Below are 26954 nucleotides of genomic sequence, written 5' to 3' on the forward strand. Positions count from 1 at the left end.
GATGTGGACACGAGGGTCTGACCAGATGGAGAGATCTCAGCGCTGAAATCTCATCTCCCTAGATCTTGGTGCAGAGATCTCCATCTGCGCATGCGTCGCCCCCCAGCAGCCATTTTCCCATAGTCCACCTCAAAGAAAACCCTGGAACTGCGGGGCCTCTGACCTTTCACAAAATATCAGCAGGGCACCGCAGCAGCACCGGAGACCCCCGCAGCAGCGCACCGGACATCGAAACACACCCTCATCCCAGCCTGCAGCATCACCCCACTCTTGCCTCCTCCAGCAGCAACCCTGGGACCCCGCTTCACCGCAGCCATCACTCCCGGTAAGCAATAAGACGCATGGATTTTAAGAAGCACCACCATTTTATAAAAAAAAAAAAATTCAGATTTTTCTCCTCAAAATTTAGGGTGCATTTTACAATCCAGAGCGTCTTATAATCCGAAAAATACGGTATATATGGTGCTGTAACTTACTATTTAGCTTCTTCTGCTTTTATGTACAGTGCTGTACCATGCAGTGTATTCTTGTTATTCACAGCGCCCTCATTTATTACATAGTCCTCTCTTTTTAGTTATAAAATGACTGCTGATGGATCAACATCTGACCAGACGACCAGTCCATCAGCTCCTCCATCATAAAAAAAATATTTCCAATGCTCCATCAGCCATCATTGCAGTTTAGGTCTAAGGCCGGGGACACATACAATTATAAAAATACGGTCCGTTTTACACGGACGAGAATCGCACAAATGTTTGCAAAACAGTGATCCGTGTGCAGTGCGAGGATGCGATTTCCTCGCATCAAATTATCCGTGTGTCATCCGTATGGCGATATTTTCTCGCCGGCTTGCAAAACGGACATAGAATGGATCCATGGCCTCAAATATTAGTAAAAACATATACACAGTCTAAATAAATAAATATATATATATATATATATATATATATATATATATATATATAAATTGGAATAGCATCCGGCGTTACCTCAGATGACATGCAGAGCTTTCCTATCCTCCGATCAAGTGACCTCCAAACATAGAATCAAAAAAAGGAAAACAGCACAAAAATAACTGAAGAAAAAGCCGGATTACTCACCGGTAATGCCCTTTTAATGAGCCACGACAGCACCCACTTTGAGAGAGGGACCCGCCCATAGGAACAGGAAACCTACAGAGATAAAAGGGCGGCCCCCCTCTCCTCCTCAGTTGTTTTTCAGAGTACAAGAGGAACCGCCATTGTTAAATTAGTATACATTCTTAATTATTAGTACATTTTATTATATCTATAATCACCCATGAGAATATTTTGTATTAATAACTATACATATCTACAAGGGTGGGAAGTGACAGGGTGCTGTCGTGGCTCATTAAAAGGGCATTACCGGTGAGTAATCCGGCTTTTTACCCTTCGCCACGACAGCACCCACTTTGAGAGACTTTCAGAGACCCTTCACCTGGGTGGGATTACCGTACTAAGGACGGCTCTCCCGAATGCCAAGTCAGAAGCGGAAGACAGATCAAGCCTATAGTGTCTATAGAAAGTTGAAGGCGACGACCAGGTTGCGGCCTTACATATGAGCTCGATGGGAATGTCTTTATTCTCCGCCCACGAGGATGATACGGCTCGAGCTGAATGCGCCTTTACTCCCTCTGGAGGACTTTCGCCTTTTGACAAGTATGCAAGATGGATAGCCTCTCTGATCCACCGGGACAAGGTAGCTTTCGTGACTCCATGGCCTTTTCGATGACCCTGAAAAGACACAAACAGAGCCCTACTCTGTCTGCAAGAGCGGGTTCTGTCTATGTAGCCCAGGACTGCTCTTTTAACATCAAGCATATGTAGTTTTTCCTCTTCTGAATTTGTTGGATTATCATAAAAGGAAGGTAGAAAAATCTCTTGGGCTCTATGGTATTTTGTAGCTACCTTAGGGAGGTATGAAGGATCAGGTTTGAGGACTATCCTATCCTGATATGTTATTAGGAATGGAGGGTCTATAGAGAGGGCCTGGATGTCACCCACTCTTCTGGCAGAAGTTAAGGCTATCAGTAAAGCTACCTTGTATGTGATGTTTTTAAGAGGGATAGAATATAAAGGTTCAAAGGGAGGACCAGATAAGGAGTCTAGGACTAGATTCAGGTCCCAGGGTGGCAGGCGTGGAACATGAACCGGTGTACACCTTTCGCATGCCCTAATAAATCTAGTTACCCATCTATTACTAGCAATGTTAGCACTATAGAGGGCTCCCAGGGCAGACACTTGAACTCTCAGAGTATTAACTGATAACCCCATCTCACGACCTTTCTGTAAAAATTCAAGGATGGCTTTAATAGGAACCTTAGAGAAGGGTTCTGTATAGAAGTTGAGGAATTTTCTCCATACTCTGCTATAGATTAGAGTTGTAGATTTTTTTCTGCTCAACAGTAATGTATTGATTAGTTCTTGAGAAAACCCTCTTAAAGTTAGTATCTGCCTCTCAAGTTCCACGCCGTGAGGTGGAGGCCCTTTACTTGTGGATGGTAGAATGGACCCTGAAAGAGTAGGTCTGTAGTCACTGGCAGAATCCACGGATCGCAAACTGACATCGCTCGAAGACAGGAGAACCAAGGCCTCTTTGGCCAAAATGGAGCTATCAGAATCACCTTTGATTTTTCTTCTCTTATTTTCTTGACCACCAAAGGACTTAGCATCATTGGTGGGAAGGCGTAGGCTAGATCGTAATTCCATGGATACTGGAGCGAGTCTACTAGATCTGGACGATCTGCCACATTCAGGGATGCAAACATTGGTACTTGCCTGTTGCTCCTGGTCGCAAATAAATCTATCTGCGGAAGACCCCAAATGTCCACTATGTTTTTGAATATGCGAGGATTGAGGGTCCATTCTCCCTGGCGGAGCGTGTGGCGACTTAGAAAGTCGGCCCTTGAGTTCTCTATACCTCTGATGTGGACAGCCGTGAGAGATAGAAAATTGGGTTCTGCTAGATCGAAGATGTCTGCCGCTGAACACATGAGACTTCCCGATCGCGTTCCGCCTTGCCGATTTAAATACGCGACGACAGTTGTGTTGTCCGACCGGATCTTGACATGAGAACCTCGAAGCTGAGGAAGGAAAGAATTTAAAGCATAATATACTGCATTTAGTTCCTTCCAATTGGAAGACTGCTGAGTCTCTAAAGGAGTCCAGCAACCCTGGGCTATATTTTGATCCAGATGGGCTCCCCAGCCCTCTGGGCTTGCGTCAGTAGTAAGTATTTTAGGGGACCTAAATGCCCATGAGACTCCTCTGGACAAATGGACTTTATTTAACCACCAACGAAGTGAATGAAGTACGTCTTCAGATAAGGTGATTTTTGAATTTAGATGATCCTGGAAATGAGACTGAGCATGAAGCACCTGGTGTTGTAGGGTTCTGGTATGGTATTGGGCCCATTGAACCGCAGGAATGCAGGAGGAGAGAGAGCCCAAGAGAGACATGGCCTCTCTGAGGGACATATGAGGATTTGATCTTGTCGTAGCGACCTTTGAAACTATGACTAACTTTTTGGATTCTGGTAAAAGACATTTTTGACTTACAGAGTCCAAGACTAGTCCTAGGAAGGACTGACGAGTTTCTGGAAGAAGTCTGGATTTTTTGAAGTTTATAATCCAACCTAAGGCCTGCAATGATGAAACGGTATTAGACAAGCGTTTTTCACATTGAGATGCTGAATTACCAATTATTAAGAAATCATCTAAATAGGGTACAATTAATGTGTCTTGATGACGTAGATAGGCCATCACCTCTAGCATAAGTTTCGTGAAGATCCGAGGAGCCATAGATAGGCCGAATGGCATGGCCGTAAATTGGAAGTGACGGATCCGGCCTTGTAGAACTACTGCAACTCTGAGATATTGTTGGTGTTCTATATGAATTGGAAGATGATAGTACGCATCCTTCAAATCCAGACCTGCCATAAAGCACCTAGGGAACAAGAGTTTTATAGTAGATCTTATAGATTCCATCTTAAAGGTGCGTTCAACCAAAAAGGCATTTAGTCTTTTTAGATTAATTATAGTACGAAAAGTACCATCAGGTTTTGGAACCAGAAATAAAGAGGAATAAAACCCCCTCCCTTCCTGGTTTATTGGTACTTCGATGAGAACATTCTTTGCCAAAAGGCTCAGAATTTCTAACTGAAGCGCTTCCTGTTGTTCCGGCGCTTTTAGAGATGTTACTACAAAGTTGTCTTGTGGTAATTTAAAGAAATCTAATCTTAATCCAGATTTTATTAGCTGAAGGATCCATTGATTTGAGGTTATATTTTCCCATTGATGATAAAAGAATTTTAGTCTGCCACCTACTGGGTATTCATCACTGATGGTATCTCCCCCGCTTAGATGTTTCGGGATTACTATATAAGGCACCTTTCGGTCTGGTTTCTTTTGTTTCCCACCGATCTTTTTGGGCCTCATACGGCCTCCTCCTGTTAAATGGCCGTCTTCTAAACGCTCTCCTATAAGAAGGAAGAAACTGTTTAGGAAAGCCCTTCCTTCTTTCTCCTGCCTTGTTAAGTAGGTCATCCAGAACCTTCCCAAACAAGAACTCACCCTGGCATGGGATTGAACATAATCTGGTTTTTGATTGTGCGTCTCCCTTCCATCCTTTGAGCCAAAGGGCACGACGAGCTGCATTAACCAGACCTGCTGACCTGGCTGCTAAACGGAGGGAGTCCGCTGAAGCGTCAGCTAGAAATGCTGCGGCACTTTTAATCAGAGGCAAGGATTGAAGAATCTTATCCCTTGTGATCTTGCCTTTCACCTGTTGTTCAAGCTGGTCAACCCAGACTAATAGGGACCTGGCTGTACACGTGCCTGATATGGCCGGTTTAAAAGCTCCAGTGTTTGTCTCCCAGGACCTTTTTAGAAGAGCTTCTGTTTTGCGGTCTAAGGGATCTAATAGAATCCCTGCATCTTCCACAGGTAGAGATGCCGGTTTCGAGGTTGACGCCACCGCTGCATCCACCTTCGGGACTTTAGACCACACTGCCAATTCCTCATCGCTGAAGGGGTAGCGTCTTTTAGAAGAGGATGGGAGAAACCCCTTCCCCTGTTTGTCCCATTCTTTCTTTACAAGGTCTTTAACGGCAGAAACTACAGGAAAAGCTTGCCTCTTTTTATGACCCAGGCCTGCAAACATAATGTCCTGTGCAGTTTTAACTCCCCTAGTGTCTGGACACCCCATAGTGTTCCTTACAGACTTTATAAGGTTGTCAATGCTCTCAACTGGAAAACACGCTCCACCTTCATCCTCAGAGGAACTAGGAGATGATCCTGAGGTGTTGGAGGATCGAATTAGGCCCTCTTCAGACTCTGAGCTAGAGATTGGAGATAGGTGCTTAGTGCCCTGCTTTTTCAAGGATTCTGACCCCAGAGACTGTATTTCTTGCCGTATTAAGGCTCTAATATCTGTGGCTGTAACAGCTGCCTCATCCTGTAAGGTCTGGCTGATACAGGATTGACACAGCCTTTTAGAATATGTGTCAGGTAAGGGCTGCCTGCATAGAGCACATTCTTTATGCTTGGATTTACTAGTCCTTTTAGCCTAGGGGAAAATCAGAGAAGGAAGGGATCAGCTTATAGGAAGAGGATTATAACACTCACCCAGTGAAGCTATTCTATTCATCATTATACCGGATTAGGAGATGGAGACACTGTGTGGGGTCTGAGTACTGCATCCGTACTTCTTGATTTACTTCTGTGAGTGTCAGATCCATCCATGGAATGAACACTCCGTTTAGCTGCTGACTTTAAGCTTTTAGCGCTACTTTTGTCAGCGCTATCACGTTCCACAGCAAGTGGAAGCTCAGTATCTGCCGGGGACGACATATTGAGCAACTAGCCCTGTGCCCCGGCGCTTTTGAATCGCGCGGTCCCAGGCAGCGTGCCGCGCCCCCCGCGAACCGGAAGTGCACTAACACTTCCGGTTCAATGAAGCAGCGCAGACTTACCCGCGCACCAGAGCCGGCGCCGCTGCTTTCTGGAATCGGCGCCCCGTACACACAGGCTCCCTCCATAGGCCGGGCCTTCCATGCCCGGAACCTGCCGGATAGTGCCCAGACGAGGGGGGAGGCTGCATGCAGTGGCTCCCCCGCCGCTGCTTCCGATGCCGCAGCCCCTGCTGTCACCGAGAGAACCACGCAGGCGGATGTACCGGCTCGGGTAAGAAAAAGTGGAGGCGCTCCAACCACCTCCGTCTGTAGGTAATCCAGAGAGTTCCGATAGGAACAGGAAACCAACTGAGGAGGAGAGGGGGGCCGCCCTTTTATCTCTGTAGGTTTCCTGTTCCTATGGGCGGGTCCCTCTCTCAAAGTGGGTGCTGTCGTGGCGAAGGGTAAAAAGTGGACTTTAATGCCTGAACGGCGTGACGACGTTTCGGATGTAATATCCTTTCTCAAGCCATTTACAGCGTGGGACAAGACTGAACGACGGAAGGTATGGGATAATGTTGTTTTTTTATTTTAACTTCGTTTCAGGTGAAGAGGGTCTTCAGTTGGATTGAGAGCATAATAAACTATTACAACATCATGTGTCTTTATTTCATTATAATAATTTTTCCCTAATGTGTGTGTGTTTTATTAACCATTTCGAACTATTGGATTAATAATGGATAGGTGTCTTATTGACACCTCTCCAATATTAACCTGGCTTAATGTCTCATATTCTGTCAGGTTTGGGAAGGTGAAAGCAAAAGCCGGCAATTGAATTACCGGCTTATCTGCTATTTGGCGCTATATGAAATATAAATATAGGTATATATATGTGTCTCACTGATATATATATATATTCTACCTATACTATGTGTAGACATTTATTCTATCTATTCCATTCTAAACGGTCAGTGCGATCTTACTGTACACCGACTGAATTGCCGGCTTTTCTATAGAACACCGGTGCGTATTTCTCGCAAGTCACACTGATGGTCTGTGTGTAATCCGATTTTTTCTCACCCCCATAGACTTTCATTGGCGATTCTCGGCTGAGGTACACTGACAATCGCAGCATGCTGCGATTTCACTCGGATCCTGAATACGGCCGAGAAAACAACGGATAATAGGAGCTGCCCCATAGCTTAACATTGGGCCGAGTGCTATGCGATTTTTTATCGCATTGCACTCGGCTGTATTACGGTCTAGTGTGACTCCGGCCTAAGGCCTCTTTCACACATCAGTTTTTTTAGAATCAGTCACAATCCGTCAAAGTGTTGAAAAGATGGATCCTGTGCAGATTGTAAAAAACTGATGCACTGGATCCGTTTTTTTGACCGATCAGCAGCTGCTGGAGGAATTTAAAGGAACAGAATTCTGGAGAGGGAAAAGCAGGCAGAGGGGGAGAGAGAGAGAGATTCCCTGAATGAAAAAATGGGTTAAATTAAAGGAATAAAAATTCTTCCAGGCATGCTCAGCTTCAAAAAATGGAATCTGTAGCTGGATTCCATTTTTTGACGGATCCTGCACCCATAGGCCTCCATTATAGCCAACGACGGATGGCGCAAGATCTGTCGTGGTCCGACTTTTCGACATACACAAAAAAACATTACTTTGTCCGTTGTCTCCGGCCGACGGACAAAGACTTTACGACGGATCCGTCAAACAACTGATGAAACAGAAGGCCATCCGTTACAATCCGTCGCTAATTCAGTTAAGTCCATATATATTTGGACAGAGACAACATGTGCCACCCTGTTTTTAAAGGGACCAAAAGTAATTGGACAATTGACTCCAAGGCTATTTCATGGACAGGTGTGGGCAATCCCTTCGTTATGTCATTCTCAATTAAGCAGATAAAAGGCGTGGTGTGGTGCTTGCATTTGAAAGGTTTTGCTGTGAAGTAAACATGCGGTCAAAGGAGCTCTCCATGCAGGTGAAACAAGCCATCCTTAAGGGCTGTCCCACACGTCCAGATAATTCCGGTACCGGAATAAATCGGTACCGGAGTTATCCGTGTCCGTGTGCCTGGGAACTCACGGAGGCCATACGTGCGGCACACGTGTGCCGCCCGTATGGCGAGTGGGTACCACACGGAGCGTGTGGTACCCACTCTGCATGGTGCTGAAGCTGCGATTCATATCTTCTCTCCAGCAGCGTTTGCTGTAGAGAAAATATGAAGAATAGTGTTAAAAATAAAGATTTAGGTGTCCGCCGCCCCCCCACCCCCTGTGCGCCCCCCCGCTGGTCAGAAAATACTTACCCGCTCCCTCGCTGCTTCCTGGTCTGGCCGCGGCTTCTCCTGCATGCGGTCACGTGGGGCCGATCATTTACAGTCATGAATATGTGGCTCCACCTCCCATAGGGGCGGAGCCGACTATTCATGACTGTAAATGATCGGCCCCACGTGACCGCATACAGTAGGAGGCGCGGCCAGACCAGGAAGGAGTGAGGGAGCGGGTAAGTATTTTCTGACCAGAGGGGGGGCGCACAGGGGGCGGCGGACACCTAAATCTTTATTTTTAACACTATTCTTCATATTTTCTCTACAGCAAACGCTGCTGCAGAGAGGATATGAATCGCGGCTTCAGCACCATGTGGGGGGGACAGCGCTTACTGTAGCGCTGTCTCCTGCACGCACACGGACCCCAGACGGAGAATGTCCGTGTGAGGTGCGTGTTTTACACGGACCCATTGACTCTATTGGGTCCGTGTAAAACGTGCGCTCCCACGAACACTGACATGTCTCCGTGTTTGGCACACGGAGACACGGTCCGCAAAAAATCAATGACATCTGAACAGATGCATTGATTTTTATGGGTCTACGTGTGTCAGTGTCTCCGGTACGTGAGGAAACTGTCACCTCACGTACCGGAATCACTGACGTGTGAAACCGGCCTAAAGGAGCTCTCCATGCAGGTGAAACAAGCCATCCTTAAGCTGCGAAAACAGAAAAAACCCATCCGAGAAATTGCTGCAATATTAGGAGTGGCAAAATCTACAGTTTGGTAGATCCTGAGAAAGAAAGAAAGCACTGGTGAATTCATCAATGCAAAAAGACCTGGGCGCCCATGGAAGACAACAGTGGTGGATGATCGCAGAATAATCTCCATGGTGAAGAGAAACCCCTTCACAACAGCCAAACAAGTGAACAACACTCTCCAGGAGGTAGGCGTATCAATATCCAAATCTACCATAAAGAGAAGACTGCATGAAAGTAAATACAGAGGGTTCACTGCATGGTGCAAGCCACTCATAAGCATCAAGAATAAAAAGGCTAGACTGGACTTTGCTAAAAAACATCTAAAAAAGCCAGCACAGTTCTGGAAGAACATTCTTTGGACAGATGAAACCAAGATCAACCTCTACCAGAATGATGGAAAGAGAAAAGTATGGCGAAGGCGTGGTACAGCTCATGATCCAAAGCATACCACATCATCTGTAAAACACGGCGGAGGCAGTGTGATGGCTTGGGCATGCATGGCTGCCAGTGGCACTGGGTCACTAGTGTTTATTGATGATTAGTGTTGAGCATTCCGATACCGCAAGTATCGGGTATCGGAATTCCGATACCGAGATCCGATACTTTTGTGGTATCGGGTATCGGTATCGAAACAACATTAATGTAAAAATGTGTAAAAGAGAGAATTAAAATAAAAAATATTGCTATACTCACCTCTCCGACGCAGCCTGCACCTTACCGAGGGAAGCGGCAGCGTTCTTTGTTTAAAATTCGCGCTTTTCTTTCCTTTACGTGAAGTCCCGGCTTGTGATTGGTTGCGTCGCAGTCACATGGGCGACGCAACCAATCACAGCAAGCCGTGACGTAATTTCAGGCCCTTAAGGATTTTAAAATTACGTCCCGGCTTTGTGATTGGTTGCGTCGCCCATGTGACTGCGACGCAACCAATCACAAAGCCGGGACTTCACGTAAGGAAAGAAAAGCGCGAATTTTAAGCAAACAACGCTGCCGGTTCCCTCGGAGAGGTGAGTATAGCAATATTTTTTATTTTAATTCTTTCTTTTACACATTAATATGGTTCCCAGGGCCTGAAGGAGAGTTTCCTCTCCTTCAGACCCTGGGAACCATCAGGAATACCGTCCGATACTTGAGTCCCATTGACTTGTATTGGTATCGGGTATCGGTATCGGATTGGATCCGATACTTTGCCGGTATTGGCCGATACTTTCCGATACCGATACTTTCAAGTATCGGACGGTATCGCTCAACACTATTGATGATGCGACACAGGACAGAAGCAGCTGAGTGAATTCTGAGGTATTCAGAGCCATACTGTGTGCCCTTATCCAGCCAAATGCAGCCAAACTGATTGGTCGTCATTTCATACTACAGATGGACAATGACCCAAAGCATAAAGCCAAAGCAACCCAGGAGTTTATTAAAGCAATGAAGTAGAATTTTCTTGAATGGCCAAGTCAGTCACCTGATCTCAACCCAATTGAGCATGCATTTCACTTGTTAAAGACTGAACTTCAGACAGAAAGGCCCACAAACACACAGCAACTGAAAACCACCGCAGTGAAGGCCTGGCAGAGCATCAAAAAGGAGGAAACACAGCGTCTGGTGATGTCCAGGAGTTCAAGACTTCAGGCAGTCATTGCCAACAAAGGGTTTTCAACCAAGTACTAGAAATTAACATTTTATTTAAAATTACTTAATCTGTCCAATTACTTTTGGTCCCTTTAAAAACAGGGTGGCACATGTTAAGGAGCTGAAACTCCTAAACCCTTCATCCAATTTTAATGTGAATACCCTCAAATGAAAGCTGAAAGTCTGAACTTCAACTGTATCTGAATTGTTTTGTTTAAAATTCATTGTGGTAATGTCTATAACCAAAATTAGAAAAATGTTGTATCTGTCCAAATATATATGGACCTAACTGTACAAGTCTATGAGAAAAAAACGGATCCAGCAGCAATATTTGCCGGATCCATTTTTTCTAAAAAAGATGGATTGTGGCAAAAAAACTGATGTGTGAAAGAGGCCTAACAAGAGAGGACGGTATGTAACAAAGACAGGGCTCTATATAATATATGTAGTGTACGGTGCTGTACACAAGAGGGGGGGGCCTAGACACATTTCTTGCACAGGGGCCAGAAGCTGCCAGGATTTGCCCTTGTAGCCGGGGTCTGTTTTGTTTAATTAGCACCTGGACAAGACTAGGGATTTTTCTTTATGATTTTGTTTTGGTGATGTGCAACCTGTGAAAAGCAGTAAAAACTGCATGTGTATGGACCAAAACCTCATTGCCTCTGTGAACGCTACTTAGGAACTAATGCCTACCAGCAGGGCCGGACTGGACATCTGGCAATTCTGGCAAATGCCAGGAGGGCCTGTCTGGTCGTGGGCTGCCTCGTCTGCTACATTGTTAGCAGAATCGGTGTTCTCAAGACACCCATACTTTTAAGAGTTGTGATGGAGCACATAGTCGCTGACTCTGTCACTTACCCCAGCAGGCCACGGGTATCATTAGAAATATTGGTCTTGTAGTATATCTTACCTTCATCCATCCAGGGTAATATCTAATATATAAAGCTGAATGTGTGTATGTGTGTATGTCCGGGATTGGCATCTGAACCGTCGCAGCTACAGCCACAAAATTTTGCACAGTCACACGTCTGGACCCCGAGAGCGTCATAGGCTATGTTGTGAGGTGAAATTTTAACCCCGCGCTTTCCAATTCACCAAACAATGTTGCCCCTATCTACATAATGGGGAAAAAGTGAAAGGAAAAGTGTTGGAGGCGTCGCAGCTACAGGCACAAAATTTTGCACAGTCACATGTCTGGACCCCGAGAGCGTCACAGCTATGTTGTGAGGTGACATTTTAAACCCCGCGCTTTCCAATTCACCAAACAATTTTGCCCCTATCTACATAATGGGGAAAAAGTGAAAGGAAAAGTGTTGGAGGCGTCGCAGCTACAGGCACAAAATTTTGCACAGTCACACGTCTGGACCCCGAGAGTGTCAAAGCTATGTTGTGAGGTGAAATTTTAACCCCGCGCTTTCCAATTCACCAAACAATTTTGCCCCTATCTACATAATGGGGAAAAAATGAAAGGAAAAGTGTTGGAGGCAAATTAACAGCTGCCAGATGTGAACAAGGGGGACTTAAAGAATGAGAGCGATGGCGCCAAAGAGTATATACTGTACAGTTGCTAAGGTGGGGCCCCGACATGGGATAATCACCACACCACCACGGGGATATGAACACACACACAAAATGCGCCACACACTACCACGTGCTCGAACACATATACCACCCTCAGCGCACATTTCACCACACATACACCAACCTCGCCACATAAAAGTTGAAACACAAAAGTCGCCGCTCAAAACTCGCCACGCGCAAAACTCTCCACATGCAAAACTCGCCACACGTGCAAAACTCACCTCATGGAAAACTCGCCACACGCAAAACTTGCACACGCGGAAAAATTGCCACATGCACACAAGTTGCAACACATGCAAAAGTTGCCTCACACAAAACTTGCACATACTCAAAAGGCACCACACATAAAACTCGCCACGCGCAAAACTCGCCATGCGCAAAACTTGCTGCACACAACTTGCTACACTAACCTGTCACATGCAACTCGACACAAAAAATTGCTACACGCATGTCGCCACACAAAACTCATCTAACAAAAGTCGCTACATGCATGTCGCCACACGCAACTCAACACACACAACTTGACACACGAAATTCGCCCTAAAACACACACAAGTCTGGTATTATCCTTCAAAAATAAAAATCTGATTAATAAGCTGACAAACTACAAGAGCAACAAATGTACCATATAGGAATCCGGCAGCTGTCAGTCACATGACCAGTCTATTATGTGTATGTGTGAGCTAATATATACTGCCAGGGGGTGGGCTTACTGTTGGCTGGGGATTTATCAGGCTGCCAATTTAGCTTACAAATACTGAGGTAAAAATACTGACCAAATAACGTGTGAACGAGGTCTAATACAGGAGGAGATGACATACAGATATATACTATATACAGGAGGAGATGACACACAGGTATATACTATATAGAGGAGGAGATGACATACAGGTACATACTACATACAGCAGGAGATGACATACAGGTATATACTATATACAGAAGGAGATGACACACAGGTATATACTATATACAGGAGCAGATTACCTACAGGTATATAGTATATAGAGGAGGAGATGACATACAGGTATATGCTATGTATAGGAGGAGATGACATACAGGTATATACTATATACAGGAGGAGATGACACACAGATATATACTATATATAGGTGAGATGACACACAGGTATATACTATATACAGGAGATTACATACAGGTATATACTATATATAGGAGGAGATGACATACAGGTATATACTATATACAGGGGAGATGACACACAGCAGGTATATACTATATACAGGGGAGATGACATACAGGTATATACTATATACAGGAGATGACATACAGGTGTATACTATATATAAGGGAGATGACAAACATGTATATACTGAGGTGAAAATGAGAGGTGTGAGGTGAAAATGAAAAGGTGTGAGTGCAAAATGAGAGGAGTGAGGGAAAATAGTGGAGTGATCGGAAAATGACAGATGTGAGGTCGAAATGACAAGTGTTAGGGGGGAATGAGAGGAGTGAGGGGGAAAATGAGAGGTGTGAGGGAGAAAATGAGAGATGTGAGGGGGAAAATGAAAGATGTGATGGGGAAAATGAGAGGCGTGATGGGAAAATAAGAGAAGTGAGGTGCTATAACTAACCACAGATATTTACTATGCCCAGGCAACGCCGGGCTCTTCAGCTAGCTTAGATTTACAATCTCCATGCTTTTTTCATGGTCAACTTTATGTGGCCTGTTCAAGAGTTGGAACAGCCAAAAATCTGTTTGTCTTTGCACCTGAAGGAAAAACTAAGAATGTCGTTTATCAAAAGGCTCTCGAATAAGTAGTAGAAGATTACTTCACATTACTTGGCCAATTTAGTTAAATCTGTGTGGAATATCTCTGGTGTTGAAATATATGTTGTAAAATGCTTCTATTAGCTTAGTTTTTGCCTTTTAATAATTACATTTCTGTCTATTTGTTTTGTGGTTTTTTTGTGCAGAATAAATTTTTGTTAACACATTCTATTTTGCTAACAGCAGTTATTACCCCGGGCGAAGCCGGGTAGTACAGCTATGTAGGGGACAGGGACCTGGTGAGCTGTGCAGACGGGTGGAACCATTGTTGCCGGGAGTCGGGGTTCCGGGGGACGGATTTGAGGGGCGCATGGGAAGCCAGGCTCATGTGACAGGAGGCAGAGTGACGCAGGGAGAGGAGAGGATAAAAAGGAAAACGCGCGAAAGCAGGGGCAGAAAAGCGCGGGAAATCTCTGAGGAGAGGAAACTGCAGCGCAGTTGTTGTGTGTGTGCAGGCCGCAGTGAGACTCGCTGGAAGCAGGGGGAGAACGTGCAACAGACACTGCGGGCAATTACCAGAGCCCCCAAAAAGAGGCGCACTCGTCGTCAGCGACCCCCCAGGCAGAGGGGTAGTGCTGATCAGCTCAGGGACAGTATTACCGCGCTCCCCGGGAGCATCTTGCCACCGAGTGCTCCGGGCCCTCCTGGGTTTTTCTTAGCTGTGACTGATACTGATAGTTCTGCTAATTCTCCTCAAAAAGACTCCTCTCTGGACGTGGAAACTGTTACCCCGGATCAACGTCCGCCTGCGGGAGGTAACGCAGCACCGCAAAAGACATTCTGGACTCGAATCTACACCTGGGCTCGACGTCGGAGGACACCGCCTTCCCTCACCACTAGGACTACGTCGCTGACGGAGCCTCACCACCGGGACTACATCGCTGAAACAGCACTGATAAGTGAACGTTGTTGACTTTATCTTAGTAGGGGAGGTACTAGTAAGGCGCTGCCGCGTTCTTCGGGTATAGTTCAGGCCTCCTATATAGTAGATAGGATTTACTGTGATATTGTAGACTTGTACTTAAGTTCCCTGAGTGGAAAACTGTTGTTATCTTTTTGGTTGGAAGTTAAAAGAAAAGTTAAAAACGCTGTTTGCTTTCTGGCTCCCATTTGTCCCTGCATCCTTCTTTATCTGCGGTCTCTACATTTGGCGTAGTCGGCAGGATGCAGGATCCAAAGAGGGAGCCAGAAGATACGGAGGATGGGGCTGGGTCGAGAGCGTCTCTCTCATTGGGGGCCATGTTGAATAACCTGCCCAAGTTTAATGGGAGCAACATGTTGTTGTGGAGTTGGACTGAAAGGATGCGGGGGCTGCTGAGGATGCATCCTATGACCCCGGCCCTGGAAGCAGAGGTGGCCATTATGGCCTTAGACGGAGAGGCCCGAGATTCAGTGATGTTGAGACCCCCCACAGAGCGGAATACTTTTACCGGGGTGTTAAATGTGTTAGAGGGGACGCACGGGGATCCCACCGACGTGGGAGAGCTGCGGGCCCGGTTGTTTGGACGGCGACAAAAAGAAGGCGAGACTGTCACTCAGTACATGAATGCTCTGGAAGAGCTAAACATTGCAATCGTGCGGAAAGATGGTATGGGGATGGGACATGTTGACGTGACCCTGCGCGACCAACTGGTGACGGGACTGCGAGATGAGTTGACCAAACAGGCTCTACGTGAACGAGTGCGGGTCGACCCGCGCCTGACTTTCTCCGACATAGGCAATGAGGCCCGCACCCGGGAGCAAGAGAGGGGGGTGACGGTCCTGACAGGAGAGACTCGGGTTATCCAGACCGCTGCACCAGGAGGGGGTGAGCCGTCGTGGGTTCAGGAGATGCGGCAGGAGCTCAAACAAATCAGAGACGAACTGGCTGAAGTTAAAAAGAATGCGCGAAGCCCAAGGGAGCTACCCCGGGGGCAAGGGTCTGGGAGTCCAGCTCGTGGCGCTCGTCCAGGATATTATCCGGTCCCCGGTGCTTGCTATGGTTGCGGGGAGGCAGGACATTTCGCACGGGAGTGCCCCCGGAGAGGGAGGGCCTCGTCCCGTCAGGCGTTAAACTAGAGGGCTCCGAGCTAAGGGGACGACGCTCGGAGCCAGAGTCCCCGCGGATGGGCGGTGAAAGTCCCGGAAATTTGGTTGCCAGCTGCCCCCTGGTTTGGGCAGAGTTTGAAGGGCGGGCTATCCGTTGTCTGGTGGACACCGGGTCCCAAGTCACGACTATGCCCGAGGCTTATTTTAGAAAACACTTTCCTTTGACAGTCAGACCCCAATGGGGTCCCGTAATTCGGTTACAGGCCGCCAATCAGCTGCCCATCCCAGTGGAAGGGGTCACCTGGATGCAAATATCTTTATGTGGGAAGGACCTGGGCCGCCGGGGGGTTGTGTTAACACGGGGAGATCCCGGCCCACAACATACTGTGACCTTGGGGATGAACGTATTGAAAGATTTTGGCAGTTTTCTGTTAGGGGAGACTACGCAAGAGACACTCAATCAGTGGGGGACCAGTACACCTCAGGGCTCCGTGTTCAGACAGTTAGTGAGGGAAGTCCGGGTACAAGAGACCTGTCAGGAGGGAGACATACTAGGGAGAGTAATTACTTCCCCGACAGCAAAGGTGACGTTCCCCCCAGGACAGACTGTTATATCCCTGCCCATACGAGCTCGCATCCCTCTAGAAGGAGTACAAGTACAGATTGAGCCCACCTTTACATCCCCTTTGCCCACAGGACTGCTGGTGGCCCGATCCCTGGCTACTGTTAAAAATGGGACCGTACCAGTGCGATGTGTGAATGTGGACGAACACGATGTCCGAAGTGAGATGGCCAAAGTGTTACGACCTTTAGAAGTGATGCCCCCTCCAGATACTTTGCAGTTAACGGTGGATTCCCCTGATCCCTGGATGGTCAGTGTCCGGTCTACGCAGGATCCTGAGCCAATAGCGTTTCGAAAGGGTCAAACTATTCTGGAGCACATGCGGACGGAATTGTCGGGCCTGGATCCATCACAGATCTCACAAGTGCAGCGACTCCTTGGACATTATGCTAAAGTGTTCGCACAACATGAAGATGATTTTGGCTGTACCACGGCCATCGAACATGGAATTCCGACCGGAGATACAGTGCCCATCAGGGAGCGGTACAGACAGATTCCCCCGCAGATGTACCAGGAAGTAAAGACGTTGTTAGGCCAGATGCTACAAAAGGGAGTGATCCGCGAGTCAGAGCCCGTGGGCTGCCCCGATCGTGCTGGTGCGGAAAAAGGACGGCACGCTCCGGTTCTGTGTGGACTATCGTAAGCTAAATGCATGCACCGTCCGAGACTCTTATCCACTTCCCCGTATCGAGGAGTCTCTCTCCGTGCTGGGTCGGGCCAAATATTTTTCCACCTTAGACCTAGCCAGCGGATACTGGCAGGTCCCGATGACAGAAGCAGATCGTCCTAAGACAGCGTTTATCCTTCCCATGGGATTATTCGAGTTCAATCGAATGCCGTTTGGGCTGGCCAACGCTCCAGGCACCTTCCAACGATTAATGGAGCGGTGTCTGGGGGATTTGAACTTCGAGGCCACTCTCATTTATCTGGATGACATCATCATCTATGCTCCAACATTCGAGGAACATCTGTGCCGACTGGAGCAGGTACTAGACCGGTTGCTGAAATACGGGCTTAAGGTGAAGCCCCAGAAGTGTCACTTGTTCCGGGAACAGATCGAGTACCTGGGGCATGTGGTGTCCGCCGAAGGAGTCCGGCCATCGCAGGAAAAGATTGCCGCAATCCAGGAGTGGCCCACACCGGAGACCGCCAAGGATGTACGGGCGTTCTTGGGCCTCGCTGGGTACTACCGGCGCTTCGTGAAGAACTTTGCTCGCCGTTCTCACAATCTACAAGTCCTGCTGAAAGGAAGCTCCCCCAAGGAACGGGGAAAGAAGATACAATGGCAGGAGCCACAAGAAGCAGCGTTCCGGGACTTGAAGACAGCTCTCATGGAGCCGCCGGTGCTGGCTTATGCGGACTTTTCGCAACCGTTCATCCTACACACCGACGGCAGCTCTCAGGGATTGGGGGCTGTGTTGTCTCAGGTTCAGGATGGGCGGGAGAGAGTGATCGCCTATGCGAGTCGGTCTCTTCATGACTCTGAGTTGAACCCGGACAATTACAGTTCTTTCAAGGTGGAGCTGCTGGCCGTGGTGTGGGCTATGACGGAGCGGTTCGCTGAGTACCTGGCCGGTTCCGAGGTGCTGATACGCACGGATAACAACCCATTGGCACATCTGGAAAATGCGAAATTGGGTGCCCTGGAACAGCGCTGGGTAGCCCGGATGGCCAAGTACAGATACCGTATCCTCTACAAGCGAGGAGCGGAGAATGTTCATGCTGACGCGTTATCTCGTCTGCGGAAGAACCCCCCAAGAACTAACCGAGATGAGGAGCTGGAGGGAGAAGAAATCCCCTACGCCATCGGGGGCGCTGCTCGGACGGCTGTGAGCCGGGAACAGACCGGGAACGGAACGGCTACAGGACTGTTGGTTCAGAGTCGGGACGAATGGATACGGCTGCAACAGGAAGACCAGGAACTAGCTCCATTGCGACAGTGGATAACGAATGGTCTATTGCCCGTGAGAACCCCTGGACAAACTCTCTCGTCAGACCTGAACCTTCTTCTGCGGCAGTGGGAGCGCCTAACTCTTCAGGACGGGCTCTTATGCCACTTAACCATGGCTCAGGCAGATTCCGAGCCGACCTGGCAGATGGTCTTACCAGGGCCCGTGGTGGCCGCAGTTGCTAAAGAAGCTCATGAGTCCGGGGCACACTTCGGAGTGAAGAGGACGTTTAAGTGGCTGCAAACTCGGTTCTATCATCCTCGGCTGCTTGCGGAAGTACAAACTGCCTGTAGACAATGTCGACAATGTGAGCTAACCAAGTCACCGGAGGAAAGGGCGCCTGTGCAGAGCATCACGACGTCTGCCCCTTTTGAAGTATTAATGATAGACTACATTACCATTGGAGCAGCGCATCAAGGCTACGAACACTGCCTCATTATGGTAGATCATTTTTCAAAATTCGCGGTAGTCACCCCTACCCGTGATCAGACAGCTGAGTCGGCGGCGAGCGCTATCTGTAAGAACTTTATTCAAGTTTACGGCTGTCCGAGGCGAATACATTCGGATCAAGGCGCCTGTTTCTTGGGCAAAGTCATGGAAGAGCTGCATCGCCTCTACGGCATTGATAAGTCACGCACCACACCGTATCACCCCCAGGGAAATGGGGCTTGTGAGCAATTTAACCGGACTTTGCTTCAAATGCTGCGTGCGCTAGAACAAGATCAGAAGGCCCGCTGGCCGGAGTATGTGTCTGACCTAGTGTGGGTCTACAACAATAGAGTTCATCAAGTCACAGGACGCACCCCGTATGAAGTGGTCTTTGGGCGCCCAGGAAAAGGCATGACAGATCTGGAACTGTCTTCGGAGGAAGAAGGCCCCCGAACAGGGATGGCTTCATGGGTGCGTGATCATCGGCATCGGCGGCAGACCTTACACCGACTGGTACACACTCGAATTCGGGAAGTGGAGCATCGGAGCACCCCTACAGCAAAACCCCCAGAGTTCCGGCCAGGTGATCGAGTACTCGTTCGAGAGCAAAGACCGCAAAACAAGTTAGACCATCGTTGGGAAAAAACACCCTATCGGGTGCTTCGCCGTATAGACCCGCATGGACCTGTATATGAAGTGCAGTCTGAGGCCCCCGGAAGTACAGGTACTCGCATTCTTCATCGCAACATGCTCCGGTTATGTCGCTCTGTTGACTCGGACACCCCGGAATCCGCAATCAGGGAAGAGCCACCTACGACTGAGTCCCCCAACAACCATTGGTGGGATGAAGAAGATGATGAAGAAGAAGAACGGCGTCATAATACTCCCCCTATCTCGACTACTACACTACCCCTGACCAGTCACCCTTCCGCTGACGACATTCCCCCAACACCCCCTACACAAGGACCCGAGCCACGACGTTCTGAACGTTCTACTGCCGGTAGACCCCCAACTCGCTACAGTCCTGACTTACACACTAGACAGACCCAAGTGTGGAACAACCCGTCAGGTGGGCGACCTGTCAGTGCGAAGGCCTCGCCCGGGGACTGGCGAGCATACAGGGTGGGGGAATGTAGGGTACAGGGACCTGGTGAGCTGTGCAGACGGGTGGAACCATTGTTGCCGGGAGTCGGGGTTCCGGGGGACGGATTTGAGGGGCGCATGGGAAGCCAGGCTCATGTGACAGGAGGCAGAGTGACGCAGGGAGAGGAGAGGATAAAAAGGAAAACGCGCGAAAGCAGGGGCAGAAAAGCGCGGGAAATCTCTGAGGAGAGGAAACTGCAGCGCAGTTGTTGTGTGTGTGCAGGCCGCAGTGAGACTCGCTGGAAGCAGGGGGAGAACGTGCAACAGACACTGCGGGCAATTACCAGAGCCCCCAAAAAGAGGCGCACTCGTCGTCAGCGACCCCCCAGGCAGAGGGGTAGTGCTGATCAGCTCAGGGACAGTATTACCGCGCTCCCCGGGAGCATCTTGCCACCGAGTGCTCCGGGCCCTCCTGGGTTTTTCTTAGCTGTGACTGATACTGATAGTTCTGCTAATTCTCCTCAAAAAGACTCCTCTCTGGACGTGGAAACTGTTACCCCGGATCAACGTCCGCCTGCGGGAGGTAACGCAGCACCGCAAAAGACATTCTGGACTCGAATCTACACCTGGGCTCGACGTCGGAGGACACCGCCTTCCCTCACCACTAGGACTACGTCGCTGACGGAGCCTCACCACCGGGACTACATCGCTGAGACAGCACTGATAAGTGAACGTTGTTGACTTTACCTTAGTAGGAGAGGTACTAGTGAGGCGCGGCCGCGTTCTTCGGGTATAGTTCAGGCCTCCTATATAGTAGATAGGATTTACTGTGATATTGTAGACTTGTACTTAAGTTCCCTGAGTGGAAAACTGTTGTTATCTTTTTGGTTGGAAGTTAAAAGAAAAGTTAAAAACGCTGTTTGCTTTCTGGCTCCCATTTGTCCCTGCATCCTTCTTTATCTGCGGTCTCTACAGCTAGTTAGTAATATATTCCCATCTGGTGATTGGGGACGAGGACAGCGTGGACCTGTGTGATTTCAAATGCCAGGGCTGAATTTCAGCTCCAGTCCGTACCTGCCTACCAGAGAGCGTGAAACCCTACACTGCCCAGTTTCCCTCGGAAGCAACTTCAAAAAAGTGACTTTTTTTTCCTCACCAGGAGTTTTCAAACCCTCTTCAGAAAAAGAACATTAAAAAAAACTCCTCATATGAACAGTAAAGCGGGTTTGCCATGAAAATGAATAGGAACAGTTTGGCAAGAGGTATTGAAGCAGTTTGACAAGGATTTTGGAAACCATCTGCTCAAAAATTTTTATGAACATAGCCTTACAACAGCTTATGGACCACAGGACGCTTACGGCACATGCACTTCACAAAACTGTGGCGTTATGTAGCTTAGACAGACAATCGGAGCGATGTGCTGAGAGCTGGGTGAAAACCCCTGTGCGTAATTCACCTAAATAAATTGACAAGCTTACGGTAACAGCTCTACAAAGTAGGCCGATTTTATATCGGCTCATATTTGTGGCAGAGATTTCTTGAAAAAATATACAGTATGATGGCTTCACTTCCCAGTTCTTTCACTGCTCTGATACGTGCCGCACTGTTCTTTTCTCCATTGACCAATCATGCATACATGGCGTTTTAATAAACCAACAATCTAAGCATCACATTAGGGCCCAAGGCTCTTCTTATATTCATGTAGAAGCCCGGACAAGTCTTTATGTGCATTCAGAAATCATCGAAGGATGAAAGCTTTTCATTATTTTACTAAACACACCTCTAATGCTACACAATCTTTTTATTAAAAAAAAAGTTATTAACAGGCAACATGTACAATTTAAATGAAGGAGAATTCTCATGTCATGTGGCTTTGAAGAGTTTTTTTGGCACAAATTCCATGTTAAGAAAAGAATGACTCTGCGGGAACATATGTACTCATCAGTACCCCATCACTGAGGCCAATGATAGCCTGTCATGGTCACTTGGGCGGTCAGGGAACACATCATGGCACTTCAGTAATTAAAGACTGGTGTAGCACCGGAACAGTGGTGCTGCCATGCAAAAAAGATTCATCAGGGCAATGATGAGTCTTTTATTAACTTATGTCATTTCTCCCCTTGATACTTATTTTTTTCCTAAAAAACCCTTTTAAATGATAGCAATGATGATCATTAGGGGACCACTGAAGACTGCTTTGATAGAGCAGAATACACTGTAAGCTCCCTAAACCCAAGTTTACACTTAGGGAGGTTGCCCTGGAACATTACCTTGATGGCATATCTTTAGGGCGCAGTCAGACGTAGGGATGTATCTACAACAGGTGCAGGGGTTGCAATCGCACACGGGCCCTGGAGCCTAGGGGGCCCTAAAAGTCCATTTGGCCTATATAAATAGACTATTGCTATTAAAGATTTAAAACATTTGGGGGCCCCGTTGGAGCTTGAGTTTCAATCGGACGGAGGTCAGACCATAATGCATGGACTGGCAGCCTTTTTCCCATCCTAAGTGTGACCGCTGCATAAAAATATATGAAGGGGTCACCCTCGGGTCGGTAGAGCCACCGACTAGTCTGTGCATTGTAATGCGATTTATACAGCCGTCTGACTGCGCCCTGAGGGTACGTTCCTGCCTTGATGATTTGCTGCGGTTTTGACGCTACGTATTTATGCAGCATCACAACTGGAGCGGCCAGATGTTACAGCATTGTGTATGGGATTTCTAGAAACCCCATATCCACTGTGCATCTATGTGCACATGTGGATCACCCGTGGAAACTGACATGTGGCACATCTTTCAGATAAGCAGCATGTCAATTCTCTTGCGGGTACGCATGTGGATTTTCCCCATAGACTTGCTTTAATCAGGAAAATTAGCATGTGTTAAAAACACAAATGTGTGTCGACTAACTTACATAATAGGCGAAGACATTCTGCAGCGACAAAACTGCAGCAGGTCCTGAACGTGGGAATGTAACCTTAGGACAGATCATTAATATCTGATTTGTGAGGGTACGACACCCGACCCCTGCCCATTATCTGTTCCCAATGGCAGTCAGAAGCTCTCAGATGGGGAGCTGCACAGTATAGTTCCCTCAACCTTATAGTGGCCCTAGCTGAATACTGCACATCTTCCCCCTAGTGATTCAAATAGGGGTCAGATATGGAGTACCTGGACATGGCCACTATACATTTGACGGAACTGTACTGAGCAACTCCCCATCTGAGAGCTTCTGGCCGGCATCGGGAACAGTGAATCGGCGGGGGTCGGGTGTTGTACCCTCACAAATCAGATATTGATAATCTATCCTAAGGATAGGCCACTAATTTAAGTACTGGACATCCTCATTAACAGTTGTGCATCAGTCAGCAAGTACTATGTAATTGTGCCTAAAGCATAACACCGGGAAACTGAACCAACCTGCAGGGACACATTGTCATTTACTGTTTCCATATCTCGGTTCATGATCGAAGCAAGATGTCAAACAATTAACATTTTTCTTAGAAAAAAAAAATCTTCACACTTCTCCAGTTAGATTAAAAGAGAAAGCTGTAAATTGTAATAATGGTAGAAATACAGATGATGGTTGTGAAAATAGTACGTATAGTGCAGAAAAGTAATCCCCAATTCGTTATTGCCTCAACAAGTTGTCATCACCTAAACTCCTCCTGACTTCATTCATCTCCTTCTGGTCACAGGAGGCCCATAATATGCCTTATATGCCATATAATACGCCTATAATATAATAATATGCCATATAATACGCCTGAGGGGACGGACGGCGTAATAAGCTGCATGCATAGTGCTAAACATCCACAAAAAATAAGAGGGCAATGAGAGGCGACAGCGACCATATCTAAGAAACATGCATCTAGGGGAGGAGAGTATAACATAACATAACACACAACATATATAATATTGGCAGCTCTGTATTACATTAATATAGTGTATGTTACATAACGTGTTATATAATATCATACTCCATTACTACAAGCAGCAGCTTGATAGGATAGGTAAGATATCCACTATAGAGATCACTGATGGACACAAGAGCACGAGGTCACCTTGTGCCACACTCTACCTTTAAATCACTATATGTGCACCAGACCAGATCATCCCCCGTTTTGTATAATATGCCCCGACTAACAGCACTGCAACTACAGCAGACTGTACCACTCAGTCACCCCGCAGGGGGGGGGGTATTCTCGCACACAACTACTTACTCCTAATCTGACGAGCGCTGCCATAGTGACAACAGAGAGTTTACTTGTGGCTACGGCCCCGGTCTCTTCATTCCATGCTGAATCTAAACACTTCCGAGGTGAACTGCCCTGCGTCCGCCTCCAGCTCTGTGGTGTAGGATGGGGAGACTACGGCCGCCATCTTGTGGTTGGCAATGTGTCTGACATACGAACAGCTGGTATGAGTACAAACTGAGACTGCAGCTGCTGGACTTGGTAGTGACTGAGGTAATGCTGTTAAATGTCTGCCCTGACTAAAACAATCCTAATGTATAGGGAGAATCATGTGCTATTTGTGTGCACAGTGCCCTTTGATAGTGACATTCCCCTAATCTGCATGGTATTTCCTTAAAGGGGTTGTCCAGTCTTTGGAAAAACATTTTCAGTCACTCTTGTAACTGCAGAATTGTGTTAGTGCACAGTTCATACACTGTAACAATTCCGATATTCCCACTCAAGTGAGCGGTCACGTGACCAGATGTATGTATGCGTCTTGCACACTTGTGACCACTAGTCTCCAGCGCTTCTCTTTGTTTCCTTCTATTAAGAAAAGGCGGGTGTCATAATTTGGCATGTGACCGCCAATATGCAAGCCTCAAACAAGAAATCATGTGACCGCAGATATGCAAATACCTCAAACAAGAAGTCATGTGACTGCCAATATGCAAATACCTCAAACAAGAAGTCATGTGACCGCCAATATGCAAAACTCAAACAAGAGGTCATGTGACCGCCAATATGCAAACCTCAAACAAGAGGTCATGTGACCGCCAATATGCAAAACTCAAACGAGGTCATGTTACCACCAATATGCAAACCTCAAACAAGAGGTCATGTGACCGCCAATATGCAAACCTCAAACAAGAGGTCATGTGACCGCCAATATGCAAGCCTCAAACAAGAGGTCATGTGACCGCCAATATGCAAGCCTCAAACAAGAGGTCATGTGACCGCCAATATGCAAACCTCAAACAAGAGGTCATGTGACCGCCAATATGCAAACCTCAAACAAGAGGTCATGTGACTGCCAATATGCAAATACCTCAAACAAGAAGTCATGTGACCGCCAATATGCAAAACTCAAACAAGAGGTCATGTGACCACTCGCTCACATCAGGAATATCAGGGAATTGTGACAGTGTGAGCACTGCACGCTGCTGTCACATAGAGAGACTGATGACTTTTGTGCAAAAAGGGACAAACCCTTAGCTGGTCCATATTGGTAAGTCTGCAGTCACACTGTGTGACTGCAGACTTATGAATTCCCCCTAGCACACACACTGTGAGGATTCTCCGATTTCTGAGGTGGGACCAGAGTGTATGTATGCGTTATGCATACTGCAGGCCAGTGGGTGCAGCCTCGCTCCATACACTTGTGTAGAGCAAAGCCACGCCCACTAGACCGCTGCGCCCGCTGGTCCCTGCCCAGAAACCAGAGTATCCTCGCAGCATACAATGCATGCGCTGGGGGGATTCATAAATCTGCTGTCACACAGAGTAACTGCAGACTTAACGATTTGGACCAGACAACTCCTTTAACAATGGCTGCTGCAATGGCATAATGACAGCTCCAGGACAGTGTGTAGCATGCGTTTCCTGGGGCAAGGCAAGTATTGCAACACCTAACCCAGTAATATTTCCCCATTCAAACAAATAGTGCAACCTTAGTGCCCTCGTAGAAAGTATTAGGCTATGTGCACACGTTGCGAATTGCATTGCAGATTTTTCCACGCGGATTCTGCAGAATCCGCAGGTAAAACACGGGGCGTTTTACCTGCGGATTCTGCAGAATTTTTTGCAGATTTTGTACGGATTTCACCTGCGTTTTTACACCTACAGCTTCCTATTATGGAATAGGTGTAAAACGCTGCGGAATCCGCACAAAGAATTGACATGCTGCGGAAAATAAACCGCAACGTTTCAGCGTGGAATTTTCCGCAGCATGTGCACTGCTGATTTGGTTTACATGGTACTGTACACTGCATGGAAAACTGCTGCGGATCCGCAGGGCCAAATCCGCAACATGTGCACATAACCTTAAGAGGAATCTGTCAGCAGGATTTCACACCCAAACTTATTTATATGCACTGCGAGCCAGTGACTAGTGTTACATGTGAGGGTCACTGTATGTTCCCCCAGGATGCGCACAGAGGCGTATTGAGGCCATGAGAGTGCATTGCAGTCACTGGCGTATCTGTGGTTGCAATGCAGAGTAAACTGAGTTTAGTCTGACACCTACAGCCGCTAATTACAGTGAGAGCAGGAGCGGCGAATGGGAGTTTTCATCTGCTGCGCTATAAATAAATTAAAAAACTGCATGGGTTCCCCCCTAATTTTGATATCCAGCCAGACAAAACTCACAGCTGGGGGCTGCAACCCTCAGCTGTCAGCTTCAGCAAGGCCAGTTATCAAGAATAGAGGGGTCCTCTCGTTTTTTTTAAATTTAATACATTTTTTAAAAATGGCATGGAGTCCCCCCTATTTTTGACAACCAGCCTTGCTAAAGCTCACAGCTGGGGGCTGGTATTCTCAGGCTGGTAAGGGGCCATTGATATAGGCTCCCCCCAGCCTAAAAATCGCAGCCCGCAGCTGCTCAGAAAAGGCGCATCTATCAGATGTGCAAATTCTGGTGCTTTGCCTGGCTCTTCCC

The 26954-nt window shown here is 47.4% G+C and overlaps 1 protein-coding gene across 2 annotated transcripts in view; it reads right to left on the reverse strand.

Moving 5' to 3' along the window:
• Positions 1-24515, reverse strand: part of UQCC1 (ubiquinol-cytochrome c reductase complex assembly factor 1) — a 155004-nt gene extending 130489 nt beyond the window's left edge. For both annotated transcript variants that reach the window (XR_013213399.1, XM_077252165.1), the window contains exon 1: positions 24287-24515. Coding sequence is in view for 1 of the 2 variants with exons in the window: in XM_077252165.1 (XP_077108280.1) it covers positions 24287-24310 (24 nt within the window). In the remaining variant the exon portion in view is untranslated. The remainder of the gene's footprint in view (positions 1-24286) is intronic.
• Positions 24516-26954: the final 2439 nt, after the last annotated feature.

The sequence above is a fragment of the Ranitomeya variabilis genome, chromosome 4 (genome assembly GCF_051348905.1).
Source record: "Ranitomeya variabilis isolate aRanVar5 chromosome 4, aRanVar5.hap1, whole genome shotgun sequence".
In the NCBI taxonomy this organism is placed as follows: Eukaryota; Metazoa; Chordata; class Amphibia; order Anura; family Dendrobatidae; genus Ranitomeya; species Ranitomeya variabilis.